Source organism: Ipomoea triloba, chromosome 12 (genome assembly GCF_003576645.1).
Source record: "Ipomoea triloba cultivar NCNSP0323 chromosome 12, ASM357664v1".
In the NCBI taxonomy this organism is placed as follows: Eukaryota; Viridiplantae; Streptophyta; class Magnoliopsida; order Solanales; family Convolvulaceae; genus Ipomoea; species Ipomoea triloba.
Window position 1 is genome coordinate 11,517,118 of NC_044927.1, and position 14,032 is coordinate 11,531,149.

At 36.7% G+C, this 14,032-nt stretch overlaps 2 protein-coding genes across 2 annotated transcripts in view; one reads left to right on the forward strand and one right to left on the reverse strand.

The window, feature by feature from the left end:
- LOC115999183 (pentatricopeptide repeat-containing protein MRL1, chloroplastic) overlaps positions 1–4,184 on the forward strand; it is a 16,434-nt gene extending 12,250 nt beyond the window's left edge. The window contains exons 15-19 of the mRNA XM_031238980.1: positions 193–421; positions 519–611; positions 1,219–1,267; positions 3,059–3,152; positions 3,639–4,184. Of these exons, the coding sequence (XP_031094840.1) occupies positions 193–421; positions 519–611; positions 1,219–1,267; positions 3,059–3,152; positions 3,639–3,873 (700 nt within the window). The 3' untranslated portion in view covers positions 3,874–4,184. The remainder of the gene's footprint in view (positions 1–192; positions 422–518; positions 612–1,218; positions 1,268–3,058; positions 3,153–3,638) is intronic.
- A 5,964-nt stretch (positions 4,185–10,148) lies between these two features.
- Positions 10,149–10,868, reverse strand: LOC115999368 (extensin-2-like). The gene has a single exon (XM_031239221.1). The coding sequence runs from the start codon at positions 10,866–10,868 to the stop codon at positions 10,149–10,151; it is 720 nt and encodes a 239-aa protein (XP_031095081.1).
- Between the last annotated feature and the right edge of the window lie 3,164 nt (positions 10,869–14,032).

A 14,032-nucleotide genomic window follows, 5' to 3' on the forward strand; every position in this document is an offset into this window, starting at 1 on the left:
GGGGGGGGGGGGGGGGGGGGGGGGGGGGGGGGGGGGGGGGGGGGGGGGGGGGGGGGGGGGGGGGGGGGGGGGGGGGGGGGGGGGGGGGGGGGGGGGGGGGGGGGGGGGGGGGGGGGGGGGGGGGGGGGGGGGGGGGGGGGGGGGGAGATAAGTTAGAAAGTTATTCAAATACAATCATTGATTGGTCTACAGGACATCACTGGCCTTGATGATCTACCGAGAAACAATTGCTGGTGTGGCACCCACAATGGAAGAACTTTCACTAGTTTTGGGTTGCTTACAGCTTCCTCGCAATGCAAGCTTAAAAGAACAACTTGTTGAGAATCTTGTGTTTACTGTTGATGCATCAAAAGGTTCGAACTTGTGCTCATTGGTTGATGGATTTGGGGAATATGATCCCCGTGCATTTCAATTGCTCGAGGTTTGTAAGCTAGCCTGTTTAGGCAATAAATTCTATGAACTTTCTATCTTGTAAAAAGTATTTCATAAAAAAATCATTTTCCTTTTGATTCTTTTAGGAGGCTGCTTCACTTGGAGTTATACCTTTGCCTTCTCTTAAAAGTAGTCCAATTGTTGTTGATGTGAGAGATTCACAGATTCATACAGCTGAGGTGAGTTTGTGCCATGGATGAAAAATTTTGTTATATGTACTGACGTACTTTGAAATTTATTTTGTCCATGCTGAGAGGACTATTGTGTCTTAGTGCTAATTGGATATACTTGGCTTGATACTAAACTGTGACTTCTGACTGTTAAAATCTTGGTGATTTTTTTCCTGTTTTCTTTTGGTGTTAGCTTGTTTTCCCCCTTTTCTAGATTTCTTCAATATTGCCTTTTTATTTATGGAGTAGGTGTTGTTGGTTAGTTCTCATTTTTCTAGTTAACTTTTGGTAGCACAGGGCTCTATGTTAATGCCATTGCTTCAATCCAAACATTACCCATCTTTTATTGAATAGTTCAGTCTGAAATTTTGTCTACATATTTCATTGGATGCCAAAATAGTGTTATCTTTCTACAGTTGAATAAATTTTTTAAAAGGGTATACCTTTATAATGTAATGGCATTGTCTGCATTTCATTGGAATACCAAAAGTGGACAAAATTTGTGACGGATGAAGTACATTGATATGTGGCCCTCTCTGTTGACTAATAGCATGTTCATCCAATAGAACTGTTAACAATTTCATGGACTGAATTTTGTTTCTCCAAATATGGTCAGGTTTACCTTTTGGCGGTTTTAAGAGGTCTCAAGCATCGCCTGGCTGCTGGTAGTACTATATTCTTTTCCTTATATTTCTTCTGTTGGGCCAAAATTCTGATAAGAGTTGGTCGGACTATATTTTTGCTGTTGGGCCAACTTTACACTCCAGTTTCAGTTTCAGTTTCCTTGTGTAAGTTGACCAATGATTTTTGTGAAAATAATTGATGGCTTGAAAAACCTGAAAATATTTCTAGTTGTGCACCTAGGAAGCTTAAAAAATTTGGAAGTGAATGCTGTTATTGAAAACTAAGGTGTTAACTGTGTGCTGAGTAATTCAAACCAAATGTTAACATTAGTGGATAAGATAATATTCTCCCAAAGGATAGTATCATGTTAACATTAGTGGATAAGATAATATTCTCTCAAAGGATAGTATCCTGAGCATTGAACATAGTTAAGACTTAAGAAAGAAACAGAAATGTAGTTTTTCTGTATTTTGTCTAACAACATTACCAAGCACAGTGCCTTGGATTTCCCCCATCAAATTATCTCTTGTGAAAATTCTTTTATTCAACCATCACATCATCACATGTAATGAACATTTGAGCATACCATCATTGATGTTTTGCAACTTTAAGTTTGCCACCATATTATTCTGGATTTATTCTTTTTCGTACATGATCTTTGTGCATGTCCATTTGATTACCTTGTTTTGGCTGTATGCCCCTTTTCATTCTTTGCTCCCAAACTTCACCCTTGTGACCAGTTGAGCTGCCCATGCGGGTTGCCCCTTTTCATTCTTCTCTTGCTAATTGCAGGACCTTGATATAGATATATATATCTGTGCATGCACGTATGTGTGCATGGGCGGGGGTATGTGTGTGAAATTTTATTCAACGATTTAACCACTGCAGTGGTGTGGGTTACTGCCCTCCCTTCATGATTTTATTAATAAAGACAGAGAGGAAGGAGACAAACTTCACCTTCTTACCTAAGTTGGTTGGATGGACCAACCCGTTGCATAAAAAGTAAAGAGCCAGAACGTAGAACTTCTCCATTACAAATAAAACATACCTAGGAAAGCAATAAACAAGGGTGACTCGTTTATAAGAGCCTATCTGAACCTTAAAGTAGGAACCCGATGGGCATCTATGATTACTAAGGTGCGGATAAAGGCTGGGAGCTCACCAAAATTAGCACCGGAGGTGTCACTGTTAAGCCTTGCTCCCAGATTAGCTAAAGCTTCTGTAGGCTGATTAATCTTGCAGTAATAGTGTATGATGTGATAATCTTTACATTTCCATAAATTAGAGTTTATTCTACTTTATGGTCCCTTGACTTAAAGAGGCATTTTCAGCTTTGGTCCTTGAATTTGATTTGTTTCACTTTTACTCCTTGACTTTTAAAAATGTTCCACTTTTAGTTGTAAGCTTAAAATGCCCTGTGAAAATTTCACCAAGCCTCATTAGACTGCATTTAAGGGCATTTTGTATTAAAAGTAAAACAAATCCAAGTCAAAGATCAAAAGTGGAAATGCAACTATAGTTGAGTGACCAGAAGTGAAATAAACTCTATAATTTATGTATCCAAGAAATCCAATTATTAAGTTTCTAAGGTAGATTGTGCGTATTGGCTATGTAATTCACTGGCAATAGTGAATCGGTTTCACTATTTGCAAGACCTGATATTTGGTTTATTTTAGGTAGAAAACTGTAAAAGAATAATATAATAGCTTACAAATCAATTAGTCATTACTTTTTATTATGCATTTTTAAAAAATATGTTGTTCCTATACCTTGATGATGATGATGATTATAATTGTAATTCCTCCATCTTTTCTTGTTCTGAAATTGTTCAGGTGTTAAGATCCCAAATATCGCTATTTTATTACCTGTGGAGGAGTCACAGTTGCAGACTCCTGCTGGGGAGAAAACAATTAAATTTGCTGGAAGGTGAGGATATTTTGCAGTTGAGTACATTATTTCATAAACCTAATTTGCTAATTGTGCAATGGCATACTTGATACTTCTGTATTTTAGGGGCGAAGAGTAATATATTTGATAGGGACAAATTCAGATGTAAAAGGGCATAACAATGTTGTTGTCTCTGTTACATTGTAGTATCTGTTCATCTATACTTTCTCAACCTAACCTGTTGAAGCACAAAGAGTCAAATACCGGCTCAATCTCATGACCTCCCATTTGGGAGAATCACTACATGCCACTTGACCATAATGTCATTGGCAAGGCATAACAATGTTAAAAACTCAAAAGAGTATAGTTCAAGTGAACATATTCTTTATTGATAGTTTGGTACAATGTAAATATCAATCAGATGGTAGTAACTAGTAGTTTTATTTATACTTTGTTATCAACATGCTAATTGTTGTGTATAGAATGCATTAACTTCCAGAATGCTATGAATTCTCTGAACAACAGGATAAGCCAGACAGTTGCTGCACTGTTGAGGAGGCTTGGATTACCTTACATAGGCAATGAATCACATGGTAAAATTCGAATAAATGGTGTTTCTGTGAAGAGGTGGTTGCAGCCCAAGGTTGACCCTCCATTTGGTTGGAAACGAACAGATCTGAGCTTGTCCGAGACACGCCTAGGTAAAGGAATAGCTCATCAACAGAGAAAAATTCGTACTGGCTATCTGTCCTTAGAGTAGAAAGTTTCGGGAGAATAATGCCAAGTGGGAAATGCATTTCCACAACAATCTGGTGTTCTGGCTTAAATAGCTGTGCTCTTGGCACATTCTGCAACTAGCAGATGTAGTCTGAGTGTGCTATTGTTGACAAAGGACAGTGTCTTGCGGCAGTGCTAACACTAAGGCAATTTTGACTGAGAAATCAAGTGGGATTCTAGAAATTGTGAATGGTTTTTTTTTTTTTTTTTTCCTTGTGTAATTTACTTTTGATGTTAAAATAGAAATTAATAAATGCTAATAAAATATATAGTGTGGTTGCGATTGCTGTGAAATTTCTCCTTTTATTAAGTGCAATGTATGTTTTGACTGAACAGAAACATTGCCTCATTGTGATTCCCGGGCAAAGGTTTTCAATTATACTAGGCATAAATGCATAATTTTATGTTATGCTATGCACAGATATGATCCACTGCCATAAAAATGTTCTGCTTTTGTGGATTGTTTTGTTTATCTAAAGGAGGAATTCTTGTATACTGCCTGAGTAAAGTCTAAGAGATTCTTGCGCTTGGGGATTTAAGGCCACCAGAACTATTAAAAGTAGTGTTGAATGCTCCTGGAATAAGAATATCTGCTATCCAAGCCTGAAAATCAAGACATGGACCTATAGACTATGACTGCACTCTCAGTTTGGTGTATTCCCTTTCCTTATCATTCTACTCGAGCGCATGTCCTTTATTGGCTGCATCAAAATCAGAACATGATGGACCTGAACACTATAGCTGCACTCTGAATAGGTACGCTATTTTATCTCTCTATTTAGGAGCACATGCATGTCCCTTGAATTAGAGATTCATGTGAAAGTACATATCTGGTTAATATTACTTTGAAATCTCACTACTAAAGTTCAATTAACAGAACAAATGTGAGATGACAGACATCATAAAAATCAATTGATTTGAGATTCAATCCATATTCCGTAATATGTGATCTTGAGACAATTTGAAATTTCAATGCATAAAAAGTTTAAGCTTTCATTTGTATGTTGTGTATGTGAAATTTACAACTCTTGTGTGACAAGAGGAAAAAAGACAGAAAGTAGACACAATTTTTTTTTTTTTAAAAAAAAAAAAAAAGAGGAAATTTTTTTCTGAGTTTTGTGTTGCCCCTCTAAAATGAAGAGTTGTTGAGTTGAGAAGTGAGATGGATGAAAGTGTCTTCCTTGCAGGGAATTGTGAGACCGCCCATAGGATGATCAAACCCAAACTCTTCCTCTGCCCGCTTTAGCAAGCTCTGGAATGATGGATGATTTAGATATGCTATTGGAACCACATATCTCTTCTTCTCAATCTCTCCAACATATATTGCCAAGTGACCCTTTGGAACATCTGAATGATATCTGGTCCAGAGTGAGTGCAGAGTGCGGGATTGCTTGGCATTCACAATCGCGGAAAGCAAACGAATGGCCATAACCAACTCCCTGTGTAAGTACAGAAAGAAAACAAAACAAAGTTGAGTTTTTGATTAATGTAGAAGTTGATCTAAAGAGGGTTGGAGTGGAAGAGCATTTCTGGTGTTTATTTATAGGGTGGTTTCCAATGTGTTGCCAGTTAAGGTAAGCTGGTGTGAATGGAAAATGGGGCCTACTTCATGGGGGCTCACATGGCCTTGCTCTGATCAAAATCGGAGTTAATCTCTATCCTTGTGTGTGTGTGTTTTTTTTTTTTAATATGACTGCATATGGGGTTGGTTACACTGAATGTGATTTCTGCAGAACAGGTGATCAGATCGTACCAAGGAATATTCACTTGTGGGTAGTCTTGGAAGAAATTTTTGTGGTAAGTTGTATTCACTTCACAATCCATGTGGAGTACGTTTAACGTTAGGTCAGTAATCTCTATCAACATTCCCAGGCATTTGTGGAATATTTGTAACCACTAATTTAATCACCAAACCATGACTCAAGTAAAGGGAGTTCATGTTTACTTACACTATGCACTGCATTTGCTTTACTTTCAAGTTGGTTTGTTTATGTCATTGTCACATGTTCAACAATTGCCTACTTTATCACTTTAGTGGTGAATTCACGTGGGCAGTCTCTATCACATTTACTCTTTAAGTTAATTAGTATGTGATTAGTTTATAAGTATTCTCCCATTTTGTCTTCTTATCATATTTAGTGGTGAATTCCTGTTGACTGTAACTATTAGATTACTTATGATGAGCTAATGGTTAGTTTATACTATTATCGATCATGTTAGAAGTTAGTTTCTACCTTGAAAGAATACATATACTTGGACACTTGAATTGGTATTTTGAGGTGCATCAATATTATAACTAGGGTCAGTACCCACTCATTTAGTCATTTTTCCAACCCAAATACATTTAGAATTACTTAAAGAGTATAATTGTACCCATCCCTAACCCATTTAACACTACCTGTTTGTAGGGTATTCAAATCTGTTTTGAAATTCGTTTAATATACCAGTATGGGGACTGGCAAAACAAATCTGTACTCGATCGAAGTTCTTGGTAGTTATGTTTGAAACTTAAGTACTCTATTGTTATTAATCTCTTGCAAAACATTATACATATGCACACCGCAAATTATACTTTGGACCATGGTCCACAATGCATTATGGACTATGGTCATGGCTGATACTGCAGTTGTGTTGAACTGATACTACTGAACAGATACTGCAGTTGTGTTGAAAGGGAACTGCAGTTGCGCGGAACATAGGCCGTTCATCCGTTCAACACAACTGCAGTATCCATTCAACACAATTGCAGTATTAGTTCAACATAACTGCAGTTCCAGAAGGATGAAACGACCTCTGTTCCGTGCAACTGCAGTTTCCTTTCAACACAAATGCAATATCAGTTCAACACAACTGCATTATTAACTGACCCATGGTTCACGGTATAACGACTGCATATTATATATATATATATATATATATATATATATATATATATATATATATATATATATCAAGTACGTTTTGGATACCAATTAAGGGAAAATTATACTGTGGACCATGGTCATGGCTGATGCTGCAGTTGTGTTGAATTGATATTACAGTTGTGTTGAAAGGGAACTGCAGTTGCGCGAAACAGAGGTCATTTCATCCGTTCAACACAACTGCAGTATTAGTTCAACACACCTGCAATATCAATTCAACACAGCTGCAGTTCCAGACAGATAAAACGACCTCTGTTCCGTGCAATTGCAGTTCCCTTTCAACACAATTGCACTATCAGTGCATGGTCCACGGTATAACGACTGGCAATTAAGTGCCAAGTTTTAAGTATCAATTGAAGTTGTGATATGCATTATTTTATCAATTCTCCGAAGCCTTCCTAATTAGGATTTGGAAGGTGGTGTAGTCAATCATGCCCTTTCCTTGTCTTGCCACTGAAGAGCACATGTACGTCATTTTGAAGAGTGGATATATATATAATCGATCCAATTCATGTGCTATACATATTCGGTAAGCTTTATGGTTCCAACGCTCAACCGTTGAACTTTGGTATGTAGTAATATATATGCATATATGATATGATTTAATTCAAAATGCCAAGAGTTGAAGCATATATATATATGATGTAAACCAAATATATGTAATGATAGCACATGGAAATGTACTTCAAAGGACATGCATGTGGTTTTGAATAGAAAGATAAGGAAAGGGCGTACCGAACTGGAGAGAGAGAGAGAGAGAGCAGTTATTAGTTGAAAACACCAATTCGATCAAGAAACTCCATACGTAGATGCAATAAGCCATGCATGTCCTGTTCTTGCATAGCTGGAATATTCCTTTTGCGACTCGGATCGCGGTGCCTGACGCCACTAATTCTTTATTTTATTTTGTAATTTTGGGATATAATAAACAAAACTACCTCTAATCATCCCCTATCTCTATTATTAGTCTCATAATGACATGTGTCAGCAATGCGTATTAAATTAATGGATATGATCTGATGAAGCTACTTACCATGTTATATTTTTTTGTTTGTCTAGTCAATATTTTTTCTTTTCATTTTAATACTGCGTTGATTATAATGTGTTACTTTGCTATATTTTTTTAAAATCTTATATACGAATAAAAGAAAAAAAGAAACAAGATCATAATTCTCTCTCTCTCTTTTTTTTTTTTTTTTTTTTTTTTTTTTTTTTTTTTTTTTTTTTNGATGACTACAATCTATAGTAATTGTTCCACATAAAATAATATGTTTCGTTTGCAAGCTTTTGACCGTTGAGGTCATTTTTTTAAAATTTTTATTTTAAAATTAATTTTTAAAATTTGGTAAAAAAAAATTAGTTTTTAAAATTTGAGTTTAATTTATTTTAAATTTTTTAATTGTATTAACCATTCGTATATTTTGTATTTAAAATTTTATATTTGCTTCCGAATGTTAATTTTTTTTCTTTTGTAGATAATTTTGTATTCAAAAATTATTTTATTTCATTATTTAAATTTATTTTTAATTAAAATTGAAATTAAAAATTATAATTATAAAATTAAAATTATTAATTATAGAGAAACGAATAAAATAATAGGTGATGTGCAAGAGTGTGGAGGGGCCGGGCCCACAAAAAGGGGAGAAAAAGGGTTAAGGATTTGAGAAACAATAGGGGAGGAGATTATTATATGGTGGCAAACTATTGTGTGGACCATGGTCCACACAGTGCTGTGTGAACTATAACATAAAATATATTTTAATATACCAAAAGTACAATATTTGTGTACTAAATGTACTTTATACAAAATAATGTACCTTCGTTGAATATAATCTTCATTTTTAATAATATACTAAAAATACATTATTTGTGTACTTATGTACATTATTTGATAGTATGGTCCACAAATATGTGTGAATTTGCTTCTCTTTTATTTTAACTTAGCTATACATTCTAACAAATATTTTTAGTTGGCAAAAACTTGTGTGAGACCGTCTCACCATGAGACGGGTCGGGTCGGGTCGGGTCAAGATGCAAATGTAACACTTATATGCACAAATGCCATACTTATATGCTCAAATGTAATACTAATCAGGAATAAAATTTTTGTTACTTATTAGGTAAATGTAATACTTTTAAGGGAAAATACAATACTTTTACATTTCGATTTAAAAGTATTACATTTTTCCTCAAAAGTATTATATTTGCCCTTATAAGTGAGAGACACTTGTCAACATTACTTATTATGAGAAATGTATTACTTTTTCTCTTATAAGTAACAAAAATTGTATTTTTGATTAGTGTTATATTTGAGCATATAAGTATGAGATTTGCACATATAAGTATGACATTTGCATGGTGCTTTGACACGACCCGACCCGTCTCACGAATAAGGATCCGTGAGACGGTCTCACACAAGTGTGACCCTTTTTAGTTACTTAAAGTCAACACATGTTTGCTCAATTGGTGGTAAGAACTCATATAAGACTTTTCTGTGATTTTTAGGCAGGAGGGGAACAAGAAATTTAGTTTAGTGGGTGAAAAATAAAAATATTTATGATAAAATATGAAATTGTTGAAATAAACGATATATAATTTCTATTTACATGATATTCTTAAATGCCTTTTATTTTAATTAGATCAACTGTAAGTATTTCTAGAATAATTTAAATATGATGACGTACGTACATTTGAAACTTATAAATTATATATTGACTACATAATTCATAAAAAATAAATTTTATTTTAAAATATTTTTCACAATCTATATCTATATTATATATAAAAGTAAAATCCTCCTATTTTATTTTTCCTGCCCAAACTTTTGTAGTTAATTAATTAAACATTTCTAGAGTGGCACACTCCTCAAAACCATTTTCACACGATTAAAACGACATGCTGTCCTCCTCACTCATAAAATCCTCACTACTCAACACAATGGAATCATCCTCACAAGAAAAACAAGTAGTATCCACAAGAGTTTGAGCACCAAGATTTTCAAAATTAAAAGAGCAAAGAGACTCAAGAACATTACCTCGCTTTGTCTCTTCATCTTCCCATATGACCTCTATATTTTCATCATCTTCACTCTCTAATTCGTACCCATTTTGATTTTCGAACTCGAAAGTTGGAATCTCTTGAAGCACCGGAGTCTCACTCTCCAATTTCCTCTCTTCAACACTCACCTCTTCACAATTGTTTCTTATTTCAACTCCCTTCACATCCCTTGAATTGGTTTCAAGCATCGGGAGGTCATCCATAGTGGGGTAAACATGTTTGGATGAAATTCTCTTCATGAACTCCTCCGTCATGACTAGCATTTTTGTTTCCATTTCTTTCAATGGAAGGCCTTCCATCGGAGGGTGACAAGATATTCTTTCATTTCGCCCTTGAGTTCGGCTCTTAGTTTGGCTGTATCCTCCTTGGCTATTTCTATGAACACTCCTAATTTCTCGTTCAAGATCTTTATCTCATCGTCGGCCGGTGGGAGCTTCTCACAAGGTGGACTTCCGTAGGAATTGGTGAGGGTGTGGTATGGTGTATAAGGTGGTGTTTCATAGTGATATATAGCATCATGCCCTTCATGGAAATGTGGTGGAGGTCGGTAGGAAGTGTTTGGGTAGGAGGTGGGATACAAATATGGCTTATGGGTGTAGCTTGGTTGCTTTGGTTGAGGATTATCACAAGGTGGAGGTTCAACTTTTGTAGGAATGATGACCTTTGGTACCAATTCGCACCTCAGGTCAATCTCCTTCATCATTTGATATAGTCGGTTGTTGATACTCTCCGCGATAAAGCTCAATGACTCCTCTTTCTCTTGGGATGTTGGGATTTCAATTCTTTCTCGATTATGCACATAGGAGGTAGCATATGGATGATGTTCATAGATAGGATAAGGATATGGATATGGAGGTGGGGTGTAATGGTATGGTGGCGGTGGGTAAACATAGGGATATGGGTGGTGATGGAAGTAATGTTCATAGGCTTGGGGTGGAATAGTCCTAAAGGATTGTCCACCATGAGGTGGATAACCATGGGGATGCATATAAGCACTCATTGGCAAGCTTCCGAATGATTTTTAACAAAAATTCCCTGCACAAAGCTTAGCCAACCACAAGTCTTTTGCAACTAAAAGTAGTTGCAAGTGAGCAACAAGATATGCAAGACAAATAGGCTCACTTCCGAATTCAAGCAACAAAATAAGAAAAGAAAACAAACAAAAGAAAGCAATTTAAGAACTCTTAACCATCAACTCCCTAAATGTCAAACACAATTCAAAAACCGTTTGTCATCCCCGGCAATGACGCCATTTTGATGTTGTAGTTTATGGTGAGGTGGAATGAGTGATAAAACGAGGAAGAAGTTCCCCGAGTGTCGTGTTCTCAAGGATGACAAATTGTAACCGAATTATGTGTTGGCATTTAAGATGTTAAGGGGCAAGAGTTACAAGGATCACTCAAGGCAAAAAGATGCATGGAATAAGAAGTAAACAAATGTAAACAAGGCAAATGATCAAAGGAAAACACACGTAAAGATAAGCGGATTGGACTAGGATCCCCTAGTTCTTGCACTCAACGTCCTAAGGTAGAGGTCGGATTGACGATTGATTCATCTAAGGAAACTATACGCACACTACCGAGTGGCGTCTCACTCGGACTCCCAATCCTCATTCGGTTGGAGAATTTCATCGAACACTTGGTCTACGAGTTTCCTCCAGATCTCATCCTCCCGGATAGAAGGCGGGAGATGTGACATTGGAGCTCTCACACACTTGTGATATCTCGCTAAGTGTGTGATCTCTAACTCTTGGTGCAATCGGGGCCCTTGATTCAGCAAGATCATGGATGATCATACTCACAACATAGATTTATCAAAATCAATTCAATCCAATTTCAATCAATTCAAATCATGAGTGCAAAAGCAAAGATTCCTAATCCAATCCTAACTAACTAGCCACTAACATTCATGTTTATCAAACCTATCATCATCTCAATTTCAATTTTAAAAGACAAAATTGCAATCAAGAACAATTCTCAAGCTAATCTTTAAATTGGAAATTGAAAAGTAACAATTGAATTCTAAGTCTAACAATTAAGAAGATCACAAAAAAAGAAAAAGGAAATGGATTACCAAATAAGCTTCAATAAAATCTTCACTTGATTATCCTAAGTTATGCAAAAAGTAATTTCTAATCTAAACTATGCTAACTACTGAAAAATTTTCGCCAAAAGCCTCTATTTATAGGGTTGAATCTGGGTCGCGTACGAGGGGGCGTACGCTACCTCGCACGCGACGGTTTTCTAGCCAAAGTTCATTCTCCACGAGTGGAGAAGTGGCGTGGGACCCTACTGGAACTTGTCCACGACCCCTCCACGCGTGGAGGGGTCCCATCTTGCCCCGGGCCTCCCGTCTTCACTCTGTTTGCTCGCCAAGTCCTCTTGTCTTGCCCAATGGTTCCCGGGACCTATATAAACATTTGAAAACACCAAAGAAATAATTTTGCACTAGACCTACGCATTAGAGCATAAAAACGCTATAAGTTATTCACAAAAAGATGCTAATCACTACTAATTAACCCCAATTCAGACCCTAATTTTTAGTTATCTTGGGTGCTTGTCAGTATTTAAGGGAGCTTGGAAGAGAGAAGAGGGGAGTTCAACAATTTGGAGAAGTGTTCCACCATTTTAGAAGTAAATCTAGACTTTTTAGGGAGAGAAGTAGCTAGATTAGAGCTAGAATTTCTTGATCCTTGCTACAAATTGGAGCTTGAAGAAGTTGTGGATTGCATTTACTCTGGCTTTGGTAATTCCTAGATATTGATTTACATTTGCTTTTAGTTTTCAATTGCAAGTTCCTTTTGATTATCAATTGAGCTTTTAGATCTATCTTGCTTTCAGTTTCATACTATGATTAACAAGATTTACTTGGGAGTTGGATGCTCCACACTAGGAATCATGCTTGATTGAATTGAATTTTTCCATTAAATTGAGAAATGCAAGTTAGGTTTCATGTGTTCATGTGTGGATGATGTTGTGATGAGATTTGTGCCTATTGGTAGCCACAATAGGTAGAAAGAGGGAGGAAGTAGAGGTTGCAAGATATCGGACCTCCATGAGTCTTACTTGTCCACATTCTCGCCCTTAGTCCAGGAGGACAAAGCTCGGAAGGAGTGGTAGACCATGTGTTTGATAAAATGCCCCAACCGATTGAGGATGTGGGAGTCCAAGTGTGACGTCTCTTGGTGTAGGTGCCATTAGCTTCCTTGAATGAGACTTGCTTGTGTTGTCTCGATTTCACTATACTACATCATGCATGAGACCTAGTGAAGGCATCCATCTCCTTGCTTTAGTTAATTCTTTACACTTTATTTTACCTTTGTTGAACCTTCGCTCCATGATACATTTTTCTCTTAATTGATTCTTGCGACTCTTGCCTCCTAACATCCTAAATGCCACACACTTGCCTCGGTTCCAATTTGTCATCCTTCGAGAACACGACACTCAAAATGGCGCATCCAATTTGTCATCCAACTTATTCCTCGTTTACGCACCTTCCACCACCGCTAAAACTATAAACATCAAAATGGCGCCGCTGCCGGAGATGACAAATAGTATTTGAGTTGTGTGCTTTGACATTTAGGAAGTTATTTGTTAAGAGTTCTTGAATTGCTTTTCTTTTTAACTTGTTTTTTCTTTTGCATCTTGAGCTATATTGTTGAATCGGTTGTTGAGAAGTGAGCAATTACACTTGTTATATCTTTTTGCTCACTTGCAACCGATACTTGTTGCAAGACAATTATTGGTTAAGCTTTGTGCAGGAAATTCTTGGTGAAAAACATTTGAAAGCTTACCAATGAATTCATATATGAGCCCCCGTGGTTGCCCACACCATGAGGGAAATCCATGGAAATACACCTCACCCAAACCTTATGTTCCATATCCCTATTACCCCCATTCTACATATGCTTACACTCCACCACCATATCATTATTCACCACCCCTTTACAATTATCCACCTCAACCACCATATTCATATCCACATCCTTACCCGTGTACCTATCGCCAATCATCATATGGCCCCCCGACACCAATTCCATACCCCACCAATCCCATTTCTTGGGAAAAAGCCCCGCTTAATGACCCCCCATCAACCAAATGGTCCGAAGAGATTGAGGTTCTACGACAAAAAGTGGAATCATTCATAGGTATGACCAAGGAGGAT